Below are 16,295 nucleotides of genomic sequence, written 5' to 3'. Positions count from 1 at the left end.
AAAATCCACCTGGAAGGGCATGTTGGACACATCCACGTTTTCCTGGACATATTGCAACCCTAATTTTATTGAACCGTGGAGAGAATTATTTTGCAGTGATTCCAGTTGCTTCCAGCACTGAGCAGCAAGTCAGCAAGACATAGCCCAGAAGTGGACTATATAATGCTTTTGCTGAGCCTTATAACCTCCTATGCGCTTATCTGAGAATAATTAGCTGTTCAGAATAAAAACTGTGTGAGCAGCAAAATGTTTTTCATTTCATTTTCAGTGCCATACTTCCTGACTATCTGCTTAACTGACAATTTATGTCTCATTAACTGGAATGTATGATTGGAAGCAATAAGGATTATTTGGTACTGCGGAGGGGAGATATTCAATGTTAAAATACGATCTCTACCCACATCTATGATGTTGTTGGATCTCATTTTATATCAGCCTAAAACCACACTGTAGAGATGGAGAAGATACAGGAGATGACAATTAAATGGTTACATCTTCCTTGGTCATCTACCTTATGAGAAAATTGCTTGTGAAGGCAGGCCCCTTTAATTTCAGGAATAGGGACTGCTTTTGCGGAAAACTGAAGCAGATAGGGTGGTATTCAATACTAGTTCTAATCAGAGTGGACCCCTTAAGTTAATAGACAAGACTAACATATTCATTCATTTCCATGGGTTTACTCTGAGTACACTACCATTAATTTAATTAATTCATTTCTTATGTTTAACAGTATTATCCTATTAGAGTAGATTTATAACCAATGTTGACAAACATTGCAATACAGGATTGCAAGTTGAAACTTCAGTCGCAACCCCACTTACTGTTTCCTGCTTGGCAGGGGGTTGGACTCGATGGCCCTTGTGGTCTCTTCCAACTCTATGATTCTATGATTCTAAGCGTGAGCCACACTGAATCTAATTGTACTTACTTCTCAGAAGACATTATAATTATAATTATTACTATTACTGTTATTATTAATACCCCACCCATCTGCTTGGGTTTCCCCAGCCACTCTGGGTGACTTGCAACATATATAAAACATAGTAAAATATCAAACATAAAAAAATCTCAATACAGGGCTGCCTTCAGATGTCTTCTAAAAGTTATGTAGTTCTTTATCTCCTCGGCATCTGAAGGGATGTTCCACAGGGAGGGCACCAGGACTGAGTAGGCCTTAGGAGCCCACTGTTAGGAGTCTGCTGAAAATCTCTTTAAATTCATTTTTAGAAACCCCAGGAAAAAAGGGTGACAGGAGGGGAGGGCATCAACCAGCTGCTAGCATTGGCTGAGCACAAGAAGACAGAGGCTATAGAGGAAACATAAGGGAATGGTGCTGTCTTTTCACTGAGAATCAGGCTTCACCTCCGAGGCGAGAGTAGGATGCCTACCATGTTTTCATCTTCAAAAGCTTGTTGGGACATCTCTGTTCTTTCTCTCAAATTATGAATGCCTTGTTTGGCTCCTGAACTCTTGTCTCCTACTCCTTTATCTGCTGCTGAACCTATACAGTGGTACCTTGGTTCTCAAACTTAATCTGTTCCAGAAGTCTGTTAGACTCCCAAAACCGTTCGAAAACCAAGGTGCGGCTTCTGGTTGGCTCCAGGAGCTTCCAGCACTCAATCAGAAGCTGCAGAAGATGCATCGGATGTTCAGCTTCCAAAAAAAATAATAATTCACAAATAGGAACACTCACTTCCAGGTTTGCGGCGTTCAGGAGCCAATTTGTTCGGGAGCCAAGCCATTCAGGAACCAAGGTACCACTGTACTGTTGAGCCTATACTGCTACTTGCCTGAATAAAGATCTATTTTACTCATAAGTAAAGTATTCTGTTGTTATATTTTGAGACAATGAGCATGGAGAGACAATGAAAGGGGAAAAGTGGTGTTTGAAAGCAACAGGAGGCATCTGAATAGATTGGGAAGAAAACATTGCGTTAAGCTTTGGGTTGTTTGGTTTTTTTTGAAAAGATAACCTATATTTGCTTGCCTGGATACTATTTTCTCATCATTAAAACACATGAATACATTTAATTCTCACTAGGCTAAATTGTTCAAAACCCAAGAGACATGCATTCTTGGAGATACTAATCCTGCTAATAAGAATTGATATAGCAGCCAGTGCTCACTGCTTTGGAATAAAAGGACACAGTTTATGATGATTTCTCCTATAGTTTATTTCATTGCATGTTGTAAACAACTATTATAACATATCTGGATTCATTTACAATAGTCCTTGTTTATGAATTTGTTTTTTGACAATAGACACAAAGTCAAAAACAGACCCTGAACTCCAAGTGACAATTTTAAGCCTGTACAGTAAGTCTGTTGCATTTTTGGTTTCAGTGTGTTAATTTGGTTTGCAGTGACTCAGATCTGGGATTTAATTTCATTTTTATCATTATTGCTATTGTCCCCCCCCCCCTCCATCAAGATGTTTGTCCTTCATAGTCTAGTGACATGAACTTATTTATTTATTTAAAAATAATAAAATTAATCTAAATATATCAGTAAATGTTAGGCATTCAAATTGCCTAAGGCTAAGAAACTCCAGATGCAGTTCAGCCAAAATAAGTGTATGGTTAACTTCCTCCTACTGAAATCTGAGCGAAGGAGAAGAATTATATTGTAATATATCCTGGAATGAGCAGGGTTAGAATCCAGCACTTGTCTGGTTGAGCTGAGTGGTTCCTAGCATAGCAAGGATGACAGCATAACTCCCCATTCCTGGCTTAGCTGGAGATACACTGCCGAATCTACCCCACCCCATCTCGGCTGGAATCTAGCCAGGTGAGCCAAGCCCAGCAGATCTTAAATCAGCATAAACAGTGAAAAGGGTCATTCCAGGGCATTCCAGGACCAGTGGGGAGGATGAGGCTAAATCCCAGGCCAGCTTGATCACATGACTTGGAAACCTTGCAAAAGTTAAGCCAGCAAATAGGGTGGTGTAACTTAAGCCCATCTCCTGCACGGAGTTTGGATCTGGTGAAACCTACACCAGTTTAACTTATGCCTGGCTTACTTTATGTCAGTTTCTTGTGCATAGGATTGTTCCTAAAGACAACTTTAGTTTGATTATATCACCCCAAATATTTTGTTTTAATTGCAACACATCACTTCTCCTAATAATAATATTCTGGTGTCTCAATAAACTTGCTTAGAATTCCTATTCAGTTCAAAGCACATGCCTTGAACGTGCACTGGATTGCAGCCTGAGCATATTATTAATAACAAACAAACCTGTCAACAATTCAACAAAAGTATCTTTGGACAGATTCTTCCTCCTTGACTTTCATAAGCTTGCATAAAATTTCAGCTACAGTTTTTGTATCCCAGCCTTCAGTTATTGGAGAGGAGATGGAAATGGAAATGTTTCTTGCCAACGAAGATACAATAATACTGAAGTGCTACTGAAGAGTTTATTAATTTATTTTATTACAATTGTATTCCCACTTTAAAAAAGAATTTCCTAAACTGTATTAATATTTTGCACTAGGTTAAACTTCATGGTATCTCCATACTTCCATTAGAGGAATATAGGAAGCTGTCTTATACGGCGTCACACTACTGGTCCATGTAGCTTAGTATTATATACACTGCCAGTCAGTGGCTACTTAGGTTTCAGACAGGATTCTTGTCCAGCACCACCTGGAGAGATCAGGAATTGAACCCGGAGCCTTCCACATGCAAAGCAGATGATCTACCATTGTGCAATGACTTCTCATAGAAATGTCACATCCAGAAATGTTGTTTTCAATTGTAAAAAAGAAATCTTTAACTGTTTTATCCATGCAAAAATCCAAACAAACCCTATGAAATTTTGCACTTTCCAAAATTCTGCTGGAACATTTTGTCTAGAAATTGGTTCTATAATTCTATGATTGCAGCATCTGTCCCAACTTTTTATTATTTCCAGTTTTCAAATTCATATTTTCAATAATTTATCAATACCCACACCCTTTATGTGTATGTGAACAGGCTTGCACCTTAATGAGAGAAGAGGATGGGGACAAAGCCAAGAGTGTCTTGCATAGTTTGGTGATATTTACTGGGATTTTTTAAAAATAAGAAGACATGACATTGCAATACAGTTTGTTTGTTTGTTTGTTTGTTTGTTTGTTTGTTTCTTGTAGATGGAAGAATACTGGTTTGTGGAACCTCTGAACCATACCATAGTGACAACCTTCATTATTCTGGGCTTCCCTAATACTCGGAAGGTGGAAATTGCCCTCTTTTTTCTCTTCCTTGCTATGTACCTTCTTACAATGACTGGCAACATAATCATAATCATAACTGTTAAGACAGACAGCCACCTTCAAACCCCCATGTACTTCTTCCTGGGAAACCTCTCTTTCTTGGACATTGGCTATACATCTTCAACAGTCCCTAAGCTGCTGTCCATCTTGTTGATGTGGGTGCACACAATTTCCTTTGCTGCCTGTTTGCTACAGTCCTACTTCTTCTTTTTTCTTGGGACAGCTGAGTGCTTCCTCCTTGCAGTGATGGCCTATGACCGATATGTGGCCATATGCTATCCTCTCAGATATTCAACAATCATGAATAAAAGAGTGTGTGTGTTTCTTGTGGTTGCCTGCTGGGCAGGAGGCTGTCTGGCCCCTATGGTAGCTGCCATAGTGGTGGTGAATTTGCCCTTTTGTGGACCCAATGTGATAAACCATTTCTTTTGTGATATTCCACCATTACTAAAACTGGCTTGCGTTGACACATCTCTTACACAGAAGATTGTATTCTTCCTTTCTGCTATGGTGATTCTGAGCACATTCCTGTCCACTGTTGTCTCCTATATATACATTAGTATAACCATATTGAGAATACCTTCCTCACATGGGCGCCGCAAGGCTTTCTCCACTTGTGCCTCCCATCTTACTGTCGTCTCTCTATATTATGGGACAGTGATATTCATGTATGTAAGTCCAACTACCCGTTCATCTTTTGACATGAACAAAATCATAGCTGTGGTGTCCAGTGTAGTTACTCCAATGCTCAACCCTGTGATCTACACGTTGAGGAATAAGGATATGAAAGCAGCATTGAAAAAAATAATCCTCAAAGTGCAGATTGCTAATAAGAAGTTTGATTTCCCCAGTGAATTCAGTCACTGAGAAAATTATGTCTGCAATGGTGAAAATGGAACATCATATGTACCAGACGGGTGGATTTGCATCCAGGGATGGGCATATTAGTCTATTTCTGCTCCATGTAACTTTAACATGTGTGTGATCCAAGCCATCTCATTGCCACATCGGTCTACAGCTTCTTTTTAATCTAAATAGAAATATCCAATAAAATATGTTTGCATTCAGATTTTTCTGAACAAAATAATTTTTTAAAAAATCTCTCAAAACATGCATGTTATTTGTTGTTTGAGCAGAGAACTGTGTCAAAACATATGGGAAGTGTGAACACTGGTAATCATCAACATATTCAATCTGAAGTGAACAGGGCAGAGCGAACTGAAAAGTAGCTCCCAAGTATTAAGAATCATTGACTTGTTCTCCAACATGCCCATAACAAAATAATTAATAGTGGAATATGTAATTATCAATTTTCTTGGCCATTTTTTCTTGTGCCTCATCCTTATCCTAGTTCTGCTGGATCTCTCAGCGGCCTTTGATACAATCGACCATAACATCCTTCTGGACCGTCTAGAGGGGTTGGGAGCTGGGGGCACTGTTATACAGTGGTATCGCTCCTTCCTCCTGGGCCGTGTTCAGAAAGTGGTGGTGGGGGATGAGTGTTCAGACCCTTGGGCCCTCACTTGTGGGGTGCCTCAGGGTTCCGTCCTCTCCTCCATGCTTTTTAACATCTATATGAAGCCACTGGGAGAGATCATCAGGGGGTTTGGACTGGGTGTCCATCAATATGCAGATGATACCCAGCTCTACCTCTCTTTCAAATCAGAACCAGTGAAGGCGGTGAAGGTCCTGTGTGAGTGCCTGGAGGCGGTTGGAGGATGGGTGGCGGCTAATGGATTGAAGTTGAATCCTGACAAGACAGAAGTACTGTTTTTGGGGGACAGGGGGCGGGCTGGTGTGGAGGACTCCCTGGTCCTGAATAGGGTAACTGTGCCCCTGAAGGACCAGGTGCGTAGCCTGGGAGTCATTTTGGACTCACAGCTGTCCATGGAGGCGCAGGTCAATTCTGTATCCAGGGCAGCTGTCTACCAACTCCACCTGGTACGCAGGCTGAGACCCTACCTGCCTGCGGACTGTCTCGCCAGAGTGGTGCATGCTCTAGTTATCTCCCGCTTGGACTACTGCAATGCGCTCTACGTGGGGCTACCTTTGAAGGTGACTCGGAAACTACAACTAATCCAGAATGCAGCAGCTAGACTGGTGACTGGGGGCGGCCGCCAAGACCACATAACACCGGTCTTGAAAGACCTACATTGGCTCCCAGTACGTTTCCGAGCACAATTCAAAGTGCTGGTGTTGACCTTTAAAGCCCTAAACGGCTTCAGCACAGTATACCTGAAGGAGCGTCTCCACCCCCATCGTTCTGCCCAGACGCTGAGGACCAGCGCCAAGGGCCTTCTGGCGGTTCCCTCATTTCGAGAAGCAAAGCTACAGGGAACCAGGCAGAGAGCCTTTTCGGTAGTGGCGCCCGCCCTGTGGAACGCCCTCCCATCAGATGTCAAAATGATAAACAACTACCTGACATTCAGAAGACATCTTAAGGCAGCCCTGTTCAGGGAAGTTTTTAATGTATGATATTTTAGTGTTTTTTGGTTTCTATGGAAGCCGCCCAGAGTGGCTGGAGAAACCCAGCCAGATGGGCGGGGTACAAATAATAAATTATTATTATTATTATTATTATTATTATTATTATTATTATTATTATTATTATTATCCGATGCAAGAAATAAAGGGGGTGTACAAGTAACTTCCTCTAAGCTACTTCAAGTCTTGCTCTGAGCTTCCAAACTGAAATGGAGCTGATTTTATGAATGTTACTAATGATGTATAAAGTATATTAATTTGCTTTATTTTTCATTTTTTAATTATTCTTTTTTTATAAGCATTAGGCACTCTTCTACTTTATATACCTTTGCACTTTCACACCCCCACACATCCATATTTCTACTGCTTACTAGGAAGTATAGGGGATGGGAAGAGGTGGAAAAGAGGTTATTAGCAAGCTTGTGTTTGCTTGGAAACAAACTGACCAAATTTCAATGCACAACTGTATGGGAATGGTAGCTGGGTACTAGAACACACTCTCAATTCAATTAGAAGAGGCCCTCTTAGCAAGCCAGAGTCCCATGTAAACAGTGCGCCCCAGACTATATCCAGCATACTTTTATATATACCAAAGGGGGTCCTTCAAAAACAAATCAGTATCAAAAATTTCCCAGAAAATAGTAAACAAGTAGGAGCAGGTATGTAGCTTGCAGGTGCTTCTGGAAACATCTCTGTCACTTGAGGGACAGGTAACCTTAGTGGTTAGGAAGGCCTATGCCTGGGTTTGGTTGATGTGATGTTGTTTTTGTTTAGTCATTTAGTCGTGTCCGACTCTTCGTGACCCCATGGACCAGAGCACGCCAGGCACTCCTGTCTTCCACTGCCTCCCGCAGTTTGATCAAACTCATGCTGGTAGCTTCGAGAACACTATCCAACCATCTCATCCTCTGTCTTCCCCTTCTCCTTGTGCCCTCCATCTTTCCCAACATCAGGGTCTTTTCCAGGGAGTCTTCTCTTCTCATGAGGTGGCCAAAGTATTGGAGCCTCAGCTTCACGATCTGTCCTTCCAGTGAGCACTCAGGGCTGATTTCCTTAAGAATGGATACGTTTGATCTTCTTGCAGTCCATGGGACTCTCAAGAGTCTCCTCCAGCACCATAACTGTGGTCATTTCTGGATAAAGATAGGCTGACCAATGGTTATTCATGCAGTGCCAACCTCTAAGCTTACAATTGCAGTGCATTCTACATGGGACTACCTTTGAAGATAGTCTGGAAATTGTAGCTTTTGCAAGTAAGCTGGTAGGGTCAATATTCTCTGAGCATGCTATCACTATCTTAAATAAGTTACCAATGCCATTCCCTGCCTTCCAGCATTTAATACCTGAGGTTGACACCTCTCTTTGCCTAATAGTAGGGTCACTCCTTCTGAGGAGATATGGGATACAGGAATTAAGCATTATCCCATGCTGAACACGTGGTAGAATGTACAGTCCTAATAGCTATACTGCACATAGAGTAACAGCAGTTTCATGGGATTGGCTCTTATTCTCATCAATGCTATCATCCAACCGAATAACTTCAATCAAAAGAAATTAAGAAAGAAACAAGTATTGGCAAATAATTGTATACAAGAAAGCAAGTTGATTAATAAAAATAATATTTTACAATAAAAGTTCATTACATGCTGTATTTCCCCTGTAATTCCTGTACCCTTCAAGTGTTTGGATATATATTTTCCTAAAAATTGAAGATACTTTTTGAAAATAATTATAACATAAATTTATATAAGATACAAAGCTGATAAAAGAAAGCCCATCCATACATCCAAATCACCATTTTATATCATAGTTATCAAGGCATGCTATGTTAATGATCAACAAATAATATTGTGTTCTGGGCAAATATTCTCCTGCACAATGTCCTTTTCAATGCACCTTTTACATCTTTGTTTCTCAGGCTATAGATGATTGGATTTAACATGGGTGTGATGACTGTGTAGGACAGGGAGAGGATCTTCTTTGTATCTGGTGAGTAACTGGATTTGGGCCGGAAATAGGTAGATGTAGCTGTACCGTAAAACAAAGTAACCACTACGAGATGAGATGAACATGTTGAGAAGGCTTTATGTCGCCCCTCTGCTGAAGGCATGCTCAGGATAGTGGTGATGATACGAACATATGTGAGGAGAATCAAGAGGAAGGGAAACATGATGAAGAGCACAGTGGCCGTGAGAGCTTCAATTTCAAACATGTAAGTATCAGCACAAGCCAACTCTAGAACAGGGGGACTGTCGCAGAAGAAATGGTTGACTTTATTAGGTCCACAAAATGGCAAACTGAAGATCCATGTGGTCTGTACAGTAGAGACAGGGAAGCCTGAGAACCATGATGCAGCAGCTAACTGGAAGCAGGTCCTTCTGCTCATAATGTCTGGATAACGTAAGGGATTGCAGATGGCAATGTAACGGTCATATGCCATGGCAGCAAGAAGACAGCACTCAGCTGCACCAAAGAAGAAGAAGAAATACATTTGTGTGGCACAGCCAGCATAGGAAATGGTCTTGTTCTCTATCAGAAAATTGACCAGCATCTTTGGGACAATGACCAAATTGAAGCAGATCTCCAAGAAAGAAAGGTTCCGGAGAAAGAAATACATGGGGCTTTGAAGTGAAAGGTCCAAGGTTGTGACAAGAACAATGAGGACATTTCCTGACAAAGTTATTCCATAGATGATAAGGAAGAGGATGAAAAGAGGTACCTGAAGCTCAGGGTGATTGGAAAAGCCAATAAGGATGAATTCTGTAACACTGGTCCAATTGTCTTGGGTAATTAACTTTTTCTCAGTCTGTGTCATCATGTCTTGAACACTGTCAGATAAAGCTGTCGGGGTGTTCCTTCTTCTATAAGCAATTTTCTAAAGAGATGGTAGTGTCTCTCTACCACTCTTCAACCATTGAACTTGTTCCTTTCTGTTAGTAGATGATATAGAAAGCAATAAAAGATGGACAGGTCAAATATGGGCAGTTTAAGGCAGGATAAGGGGAAATGTATTGTCATCAGTCTTTAAAAGTTGACTTCCTCGGTCTAATTGTCCATCACTTTGTTAATCAGTGTCTTGTTCTTTAATGTGCTCATTTTGTTCTCAATGCATTTCTCCCCCTCCAACACCCTGCATTACACAACAATTTCCTGTAGCAACTTCACATAAAATAAAATACTATAGTGTGCTTAGGAGAGTTGTTCACTCCCTCATTGAGAAACTGTTAGATGGAATAACTTACATGTTTAACTGTGGCTGGGAAAAATCTATTCGAAACATAACCATTACATTTACAGAATTGGTTGGGAGATAATCCATACCTTTTGGCTCTATGACTGAAATGCTCCACTTACTAATTTGCAAGTGTAATTTCAAATAAGACCTCTGCAAACTATCTGTTTAGATTTCTCTCAAGAATGATCTACCTGTATTTCACCAAATAATCATTGCCACTGCAAAATAGCTATACCCCTTTTTTGGGGGGGGGGTCCTAAAATCAGTCCCAAAGGATTCACCGCATAATCGTCGCAGGAATGAAAATACCTTTCCAAAGTGTGGAAATCCCTTGCGAATGAGGTGTTTCATTTTGCTCTGAAGCTGTTGTTTACTTTCAACAGCATTTCTCTGCTTTTAAAAATTAAATGGCACTTGGTGCAGCTGTTTCCTAGGCTCTTCCTATTCTGCTGTGGGCCCACGCCTGCCTGTGGGCCTTGCCTGTTGGCTGAGCCAGCCCTCAGCCCATGAAGAACAAAGCAGCCCCACACAGGGAGCGAACGCAGCAGTGGCAGCTGAGGAGGCCCAGCCCAAGACCCAGCAATGGAGGAGAAATTTGGCAGGGGAAGGGATGGTGGTGAGGTCGTGCCCAGAGGCACACAGCTGGGATCTGCAGATTTGCCCAGTACCCAGTAACTGCCTGTGCCAGGGAGCAAGCAGCAGAGGGGTGCATGCCTGAGGCGGGGCCAGTGCAGAGGGCCTTCTGCTTCTCCATGTGGGGCTCACGGGGCAGGGAATGTAGGGTTTCTTATTGCAGAACTGTCTCCTCCCAGGTGTCCCCAAATGCAGCAGCACACAAACACTCTCCCCACGCCCACTTTTTTCTTGCATAATCACCACACACCCCTTTTTGGAAAGAAAAATTAACATAAAAATGTAACGATTATGTGGTGAAATACAGTATCTCTTCCCTGCAGACTTTAATACCATATCACAAACTGCTTTGGGAATTCTCCCAATTTCAACCTGGCTGCCATGGTGGGCAGTAAAGTGGGAACCCCGGTCAAGGCATACAAATTCAAAGACCCCTTGAGTGCACAGAGCTAGTCGCACAGTTCTTTGTAGGCTCCTCCTCAAGCTGTCCAGTGTATGTGAGTTGACATTTATTTTACATCTATGACTCCACCTAGCTGCACCTAGCTGCGATTGGTGAAGCTATGGGGCAGTGCTAATTTGTATTTCCTTTTCTTCAATCTGTCTCCCGTTTAGTGGTGGTGGGCTTTAAGCTTCCCAGCCAGGCCTCTACTGTTCTGAGCTGTCCTAGCCATCCACCTGAATATAAGAGAATGAGGGGTGCGGGAACATTTATTTGACTTGCACCAGAACTAGGGGCACTGGTATGTGTTCAAGACTGAACTGCATCACCCAGCAACTTACTGTAACAAGTTCAAGGTGACTTCTGGCACATATTTTCGTGGAAAAAAGCACTGAGGAAATGGGAGGGGTCTTTGGCTAATCATTTGTTCATTTCTTACAAGTTCCTCTGTTTTGTTTACCTTGTCCAGACCTTGTCCATATACTTAGTAAGAAAACACCATTTATCTTGCTTGTTTCCTGAATCATGACTTTACTTTTGGAGGAAGATTGCGCACGCTCTCTCCCTCTCTCTCTCTCTCTCTCTCTCTCTCTCTCTCTCTGTGTAACCTGATTGTTTCTTACAGGAGGTGATAATTAAAGTTTGCTGATAACACCAAATTAGTGTGCTAATCTTTAATATTAAGAGGTCAATAATTTTTACACAAACCTTTTAGATTATGTTTAAGATAAAGACTAGCACCAGGGTCATGAAAGTTTATTGATGGTATATTTTATATCAAGTTTTGCCAACTTTACTGATGGTATTATCTATGGGGGGTGAGGGGAGCCATAGGAAAAGTTCCGATGGGTACACATCACTACATTTGGAGATGGTGAAATCTCCTTCGCTGGAAGCAATTAACCAGAGGATGATATGCTATTTATCTGGGATGCTGAAAGTGCAAAAGTGCTGTACTGGACAGGGGCTGGAAGTACTAAAATTATGGAGGTTTACTCTAAAATTATGTGAATTCTCCATTTATCATGTATAGTGATGTAGAATGCAGGCTAATGCAAGTGGACAGAATACAGTATGAAATGGAAAGGAAGCTTTGCTGATTCTAAATTAATGTTATATCATATAAATCAAAGTGAAGAATCACACAATGTCCACAGTCAAAATGGGATGCTAGACTAGATTGGCCTGATTCAGCAAGCTTCTTCTTATGTTCTTATTCCTAAATTGGAATAGGTGATTAAAAACCCAGACATGTATGTGAATATACTAAGGTTGAACTCATAAATTTCCTGTTGAGCAGCAGCTACATGGCAAAGGTTTGCTAAGTAAAAATGAATAAATTATTTGCCTACCTGCAGAATCTTAGGAGCTTAGGAGCCACCCAGATTGTGAAAGATTTGTGCTTTGGTGATCAAGTTTGATTATATGAATTCCTTAAGTGACACCTGGGATTAGATTGTCCCCTCTTCATTCTCCCTAGAGCAGTTAATGCTAATTGTGCAATATCTGATTAAACCAAATGTTTACTTTTCAGAAAACACAGATACAATTATGTTAACAGGGATGTTTTCCCTGCTGACATTTTGTGGGTGCAATAGAACATGTTTAAAGTAATATGCTGTTTCCCCTATCCACAAGAGTAGATTAACAGTCTAGATTAATTTTAATTCTGATATAGGTTTCTGTCTTCATCAGCCGTGCATTTTGTCATCAGTACTTACAACAGTTAATGAGACAGAGGGCTGTATTCCCACCACCCCCAGCAGTATCCAAGATACAGGCTCAGACCACATGGTGGAAGCAACATGAGACCCACATTGAGCAAAAGGTACCTGCATTGCAGGTAGTTGGCCTAGATGACCCTTGGGGTCCCTTCCAACTCCACAACTCTATGATTTTATGTTCTTAGCATGGCATGGGGTGCTGTACAAATTATCAGTTTTACAGGAAACTATTACTTCATTGTGATAGCAACCCATAATGGGTTGTATTGAAATGATGCTTTTCTCCAACAGAAGGAACTTCTTCCAAGGAAGATAATTCCACTGGAAGAAGTGTGTTTCAAAGGAGGACAAGAATCTTTGGATCCAACACCTTAAGACAATCTAAAAAAATAAAGCACTGAAGTTCATATATAGGAAATATATAAACCAACCAAACTAACACATTCATGTTCTTATTTGCAGCGCTAGCAAGCATTGGCACAAAATATTTTTAACAACCACCATGAAGTGCTTGGTCCATTCATTTTTCGCATTGTCCCCAATGCCTTCCCTGTGCATCCTGATCCCTCCTTCCCTGTTGACAGTCCTCCAGTGAGTGGAGAGCTGCATTCACAATAGCTGTACACTTATGCAGGGCTTGTCTCCAGATGTTGGACTGCAGCTCTCATCCTCCATGCCCTTTGGCCATGTTGGCTGGGGCTGATGAGAACTGGAACTAAACAATGTCAGCAGGGCGTTGGCTATGCCTGACTTTATGGCAAGCTAGGGAATTGAGGGGATCCAGTCCTAACATATCTGTTTCTATGAATACAGTATTTTCTATCAAGATTCTCAATCGCAGAGCAACAGAAGGGATCACTTATAACTTTATATCTCATTCTCAAAATATATTTTCAAAACAGGGAGATAAGTTAAAATGCAACAACAAGAAATAACTGAAGGGATACTTCAATCTGTTACCTTCAATCTGTTACCTTCAATCTGGTACCTTTGCAGGTGAGTGAGGAACATAGGAAGTTGCCATATGCAGTCAAACCACTAGTTCATCTAGTTCAATATTGTCTACATTGTCTATGAGTGGATCTCCAAGATTTCAGACACTGAGTTTCTCTTAGCCCTTTTTGTCATTGTTGAAGACTCAGCCTGGGTCCTTCTGCATGCAAAACAGATGCACCACTACTGAACTACATCCCTGGAACCCTTCCAGTCTTTCATGCGATTACAGCTGCAATTGCAGTGTTTTTCTACTCAAAAGTCTCTTCATGGCTTCTTTCACTTCCTTGTTTCTCAAACTGTAGATGATGGGATTCAGCATGGGAGTGACAACTGTGTACGATAAGGACAACAGCTTTTGGGTGTTTGGAGAATAACTGGATTTGGGTCGGAAATAAGTTAACCCAGCTGTGCCGTAGAACAAAGTCACCACAACAAGATGTGAAGAGCAAGTAGAAAAGGCTTTGTGTCTGCCTTCGGCTGATGGCATTCGTAAGATCGTAGTGATGATATGAACATAGGAGACCAAGATTAGGATAAATGGGGATAGTACAATTACAATAGTCCCTGTGACAGCATACAGCTCAAACAGATAAGTGTCTGCACAGACTAGTTTTAACACTGGTGGACCGTCACAAAAAAAGTGATTGACCTTATTAGGACCACAGAATGGGAAACTAAATAGCCATGTTGTCTGAACTGTCCCCACTGGAATTCCTGAACACCAGGAGAACAGGGCCAGATGGATACAAAACCTCTTTTTCATAATTAATGTATAGTGCAAAGGGCTGCATATGGCTATATAGCGGTCATAAGCCATGGTAGCCAGGAGAAAACACTCAGAACTTCCAAAAAAGAAAAAGAAATACATTTGCATGACACACCCAGGGAAGGAAATGGTTTTGTTCTCTGAAAGGAGGTTCACCAACATTTGAGGGACTATAACTAGAGTGAAGCAGATCTCCAAGAAAGACAAATTCCTGAGAAAGAAATACATGGGGTTTCGAAGGGCTGGATCAATTGTTGTGAGCAAAATGATGGTGATATTTCCCAATAAGGTCACAATATACATAATCGCAAATACCAGAAAAAGCAGAAGCTGGAGCTGAAGAAGATCAGAAAACCCCAACAAAATAAACTCAGTGACATCACTACTGTTTGTCCATGCCATTCTTTATTATTTACTAAGAAGTTAAGGGAAGGGGGTGGCTATTTCCCCCACTGTTATGTTGTTCCTGTAATGCTAACCAGACTCAAAGGAATTGTGATAAGAACAATATACTGCACAAACATTTAAGAATTGCTACACCACAATGCACTATGTTTTGGAATGCTTTTGCAAAATGAATGCTTCTGGTTGTGGCAACAGCACCTCAGATTGATCTCCAAGTATGCATTTAAGATGCATCACAAAACATGGTGATAATGTTGGGAAACCATGGCATGGTGCAGATTATGGGAAAGTGAAAAATCCAATATGCTTTTGCAGTATAGCAGCTGCATTCCTCACTGTATATCCAGTCTTCATTTGGAGCCATCATTTTTCTTTGTAGAATAGAAAATAACATCTATAAAGGAAAGGAGCAGAGGAAGAAAAAATAAATGAAAACTTGACATTATGAGGCTGTCATTGGACAAACAAGTATAGCTTATATAAGCTTATCATTAACATATTTCAGTTCTAAACTCCTTGAAATGCATGTTAAAGATTCCTTTCTTTCATAAATGCTTAAACCAATGTTCTAAATTTAACTCTTCTAATGACACAAACTGTTTTGCTTATGCAGAATAAATTACCTGTTCCATATAGTCACATGACACTAAAAATGGCAAGCTACACATATTTTGAAATACCCCAAAATTCCAGATAGATGCTGATGGATGATGTGAGTTGTAGTCCAACATTATCTGGGGGGGGGGGTCAGTTCTTTATCCTTGCATGATGTGACCCTGTGCTTTCTTCATTAGGCTAACTAACATTTCTTTTGATAAATTGTGACAAATATCCCCATTTTGTAGAATTCCAAAAAAACAAACAAACCAAGAAACAAGAAAAAAACCTAGTACGCCTGAATAAGGATGGGGAAGAAATTTTATTCAATACCCATTTAATGGTGAACTTACCTAATCCATAATCCACACTTCTCAAAACAATATGTAAACAAAACCACAGCCATTCTTTGAAAGTCACACTTTTGTGAATTTTGTAATGGAGTTCTCCAGCAAAACAAAGCTGACATATCCACCCATCCCTGCTCTGGAGTTTGTTGGCAATTATGTAAGGTGAAAACAGCAAATCATACCTTGTAGTAAAATCTTTGATTGCAAAGAAGAGCAGCAAATGTTTTTTATCTGGGTCATCTTTAATCACAGGAGGTTTGCGGGTGTAGGAAGTTGGGACTCTGGAACCCTGGAGGCTTCATTAAGTACTCCTACTTCATTGCCTAAACTACTTTTTATTTAGATCTGTGTCGTGTATTGCAATTTCATGTACACCTCTTAGAAATGCGAATAATTAGGTGGTATATAAA

General features: G+C 40.8%; 3 protein-coding genes across 3 annotated transcripts in view; 1 reads left to right on the top strand and 2 right to left on the bottom strand.

Moving 5' to 3' along the window:
• Positions 1-16,295, top strand: part of LOC309516597 (vomeronasal type-2 receptor 26-like) — a gene marked incomplete at both ends in the record, with an annotated part of 367,451 nt that overhangs the window by 16,194 nt on the left and 334,962 nt on the right. The window lies entirely within an intron of this gene.
• LOC309517524 (olfactory receptor 10A4-like) lies at positions 8,566-9,354 on the bottom strand (the record flags this gene model as incomplete). The annotated part of the gene is made up of 1 exon (XM_082196749.1): positions 8,566-9,354. The coding sequence occupies one exon, from the start codon at positions 9,352-9,354 to the stop codon at positions 8,566-8,568; it is 789 nt and encodes a 262-aa protein (XP_082052875.1).
• LOC309517261 (olfactory receptor 10A4-like) lies at positions 13,991-14,935 on the bottom strand (the record flags this gene model as incomplete). Its single annotated transcript, XM_082196403.1, has 1 exon — positions 13,991-14,935. The coding sequence occupies one exon, from the start codon at positions 14,933-14,935 to the stop codon at positions 13,991-13,993; it is 945 nt and encodes a 314-aa protein (XP_082052529.1).

The sequence above is a fragment of the Podarcis vaucheri genome (assembly GCF_965113315.1).
Source record: "Podarcis vaucheri genome assembly, chromosome: 13".
NCBI classification, from domain to species: domain Eukaryota; kingdom Metazoa; phylum Chordata; class Lepidosauria; order Squamata; family Lacertidae; genus Podarcis; species Podarcis vaucheri.
This window is presented reverse-complemented; position numbering and strand designations above follow the sequence as displayed.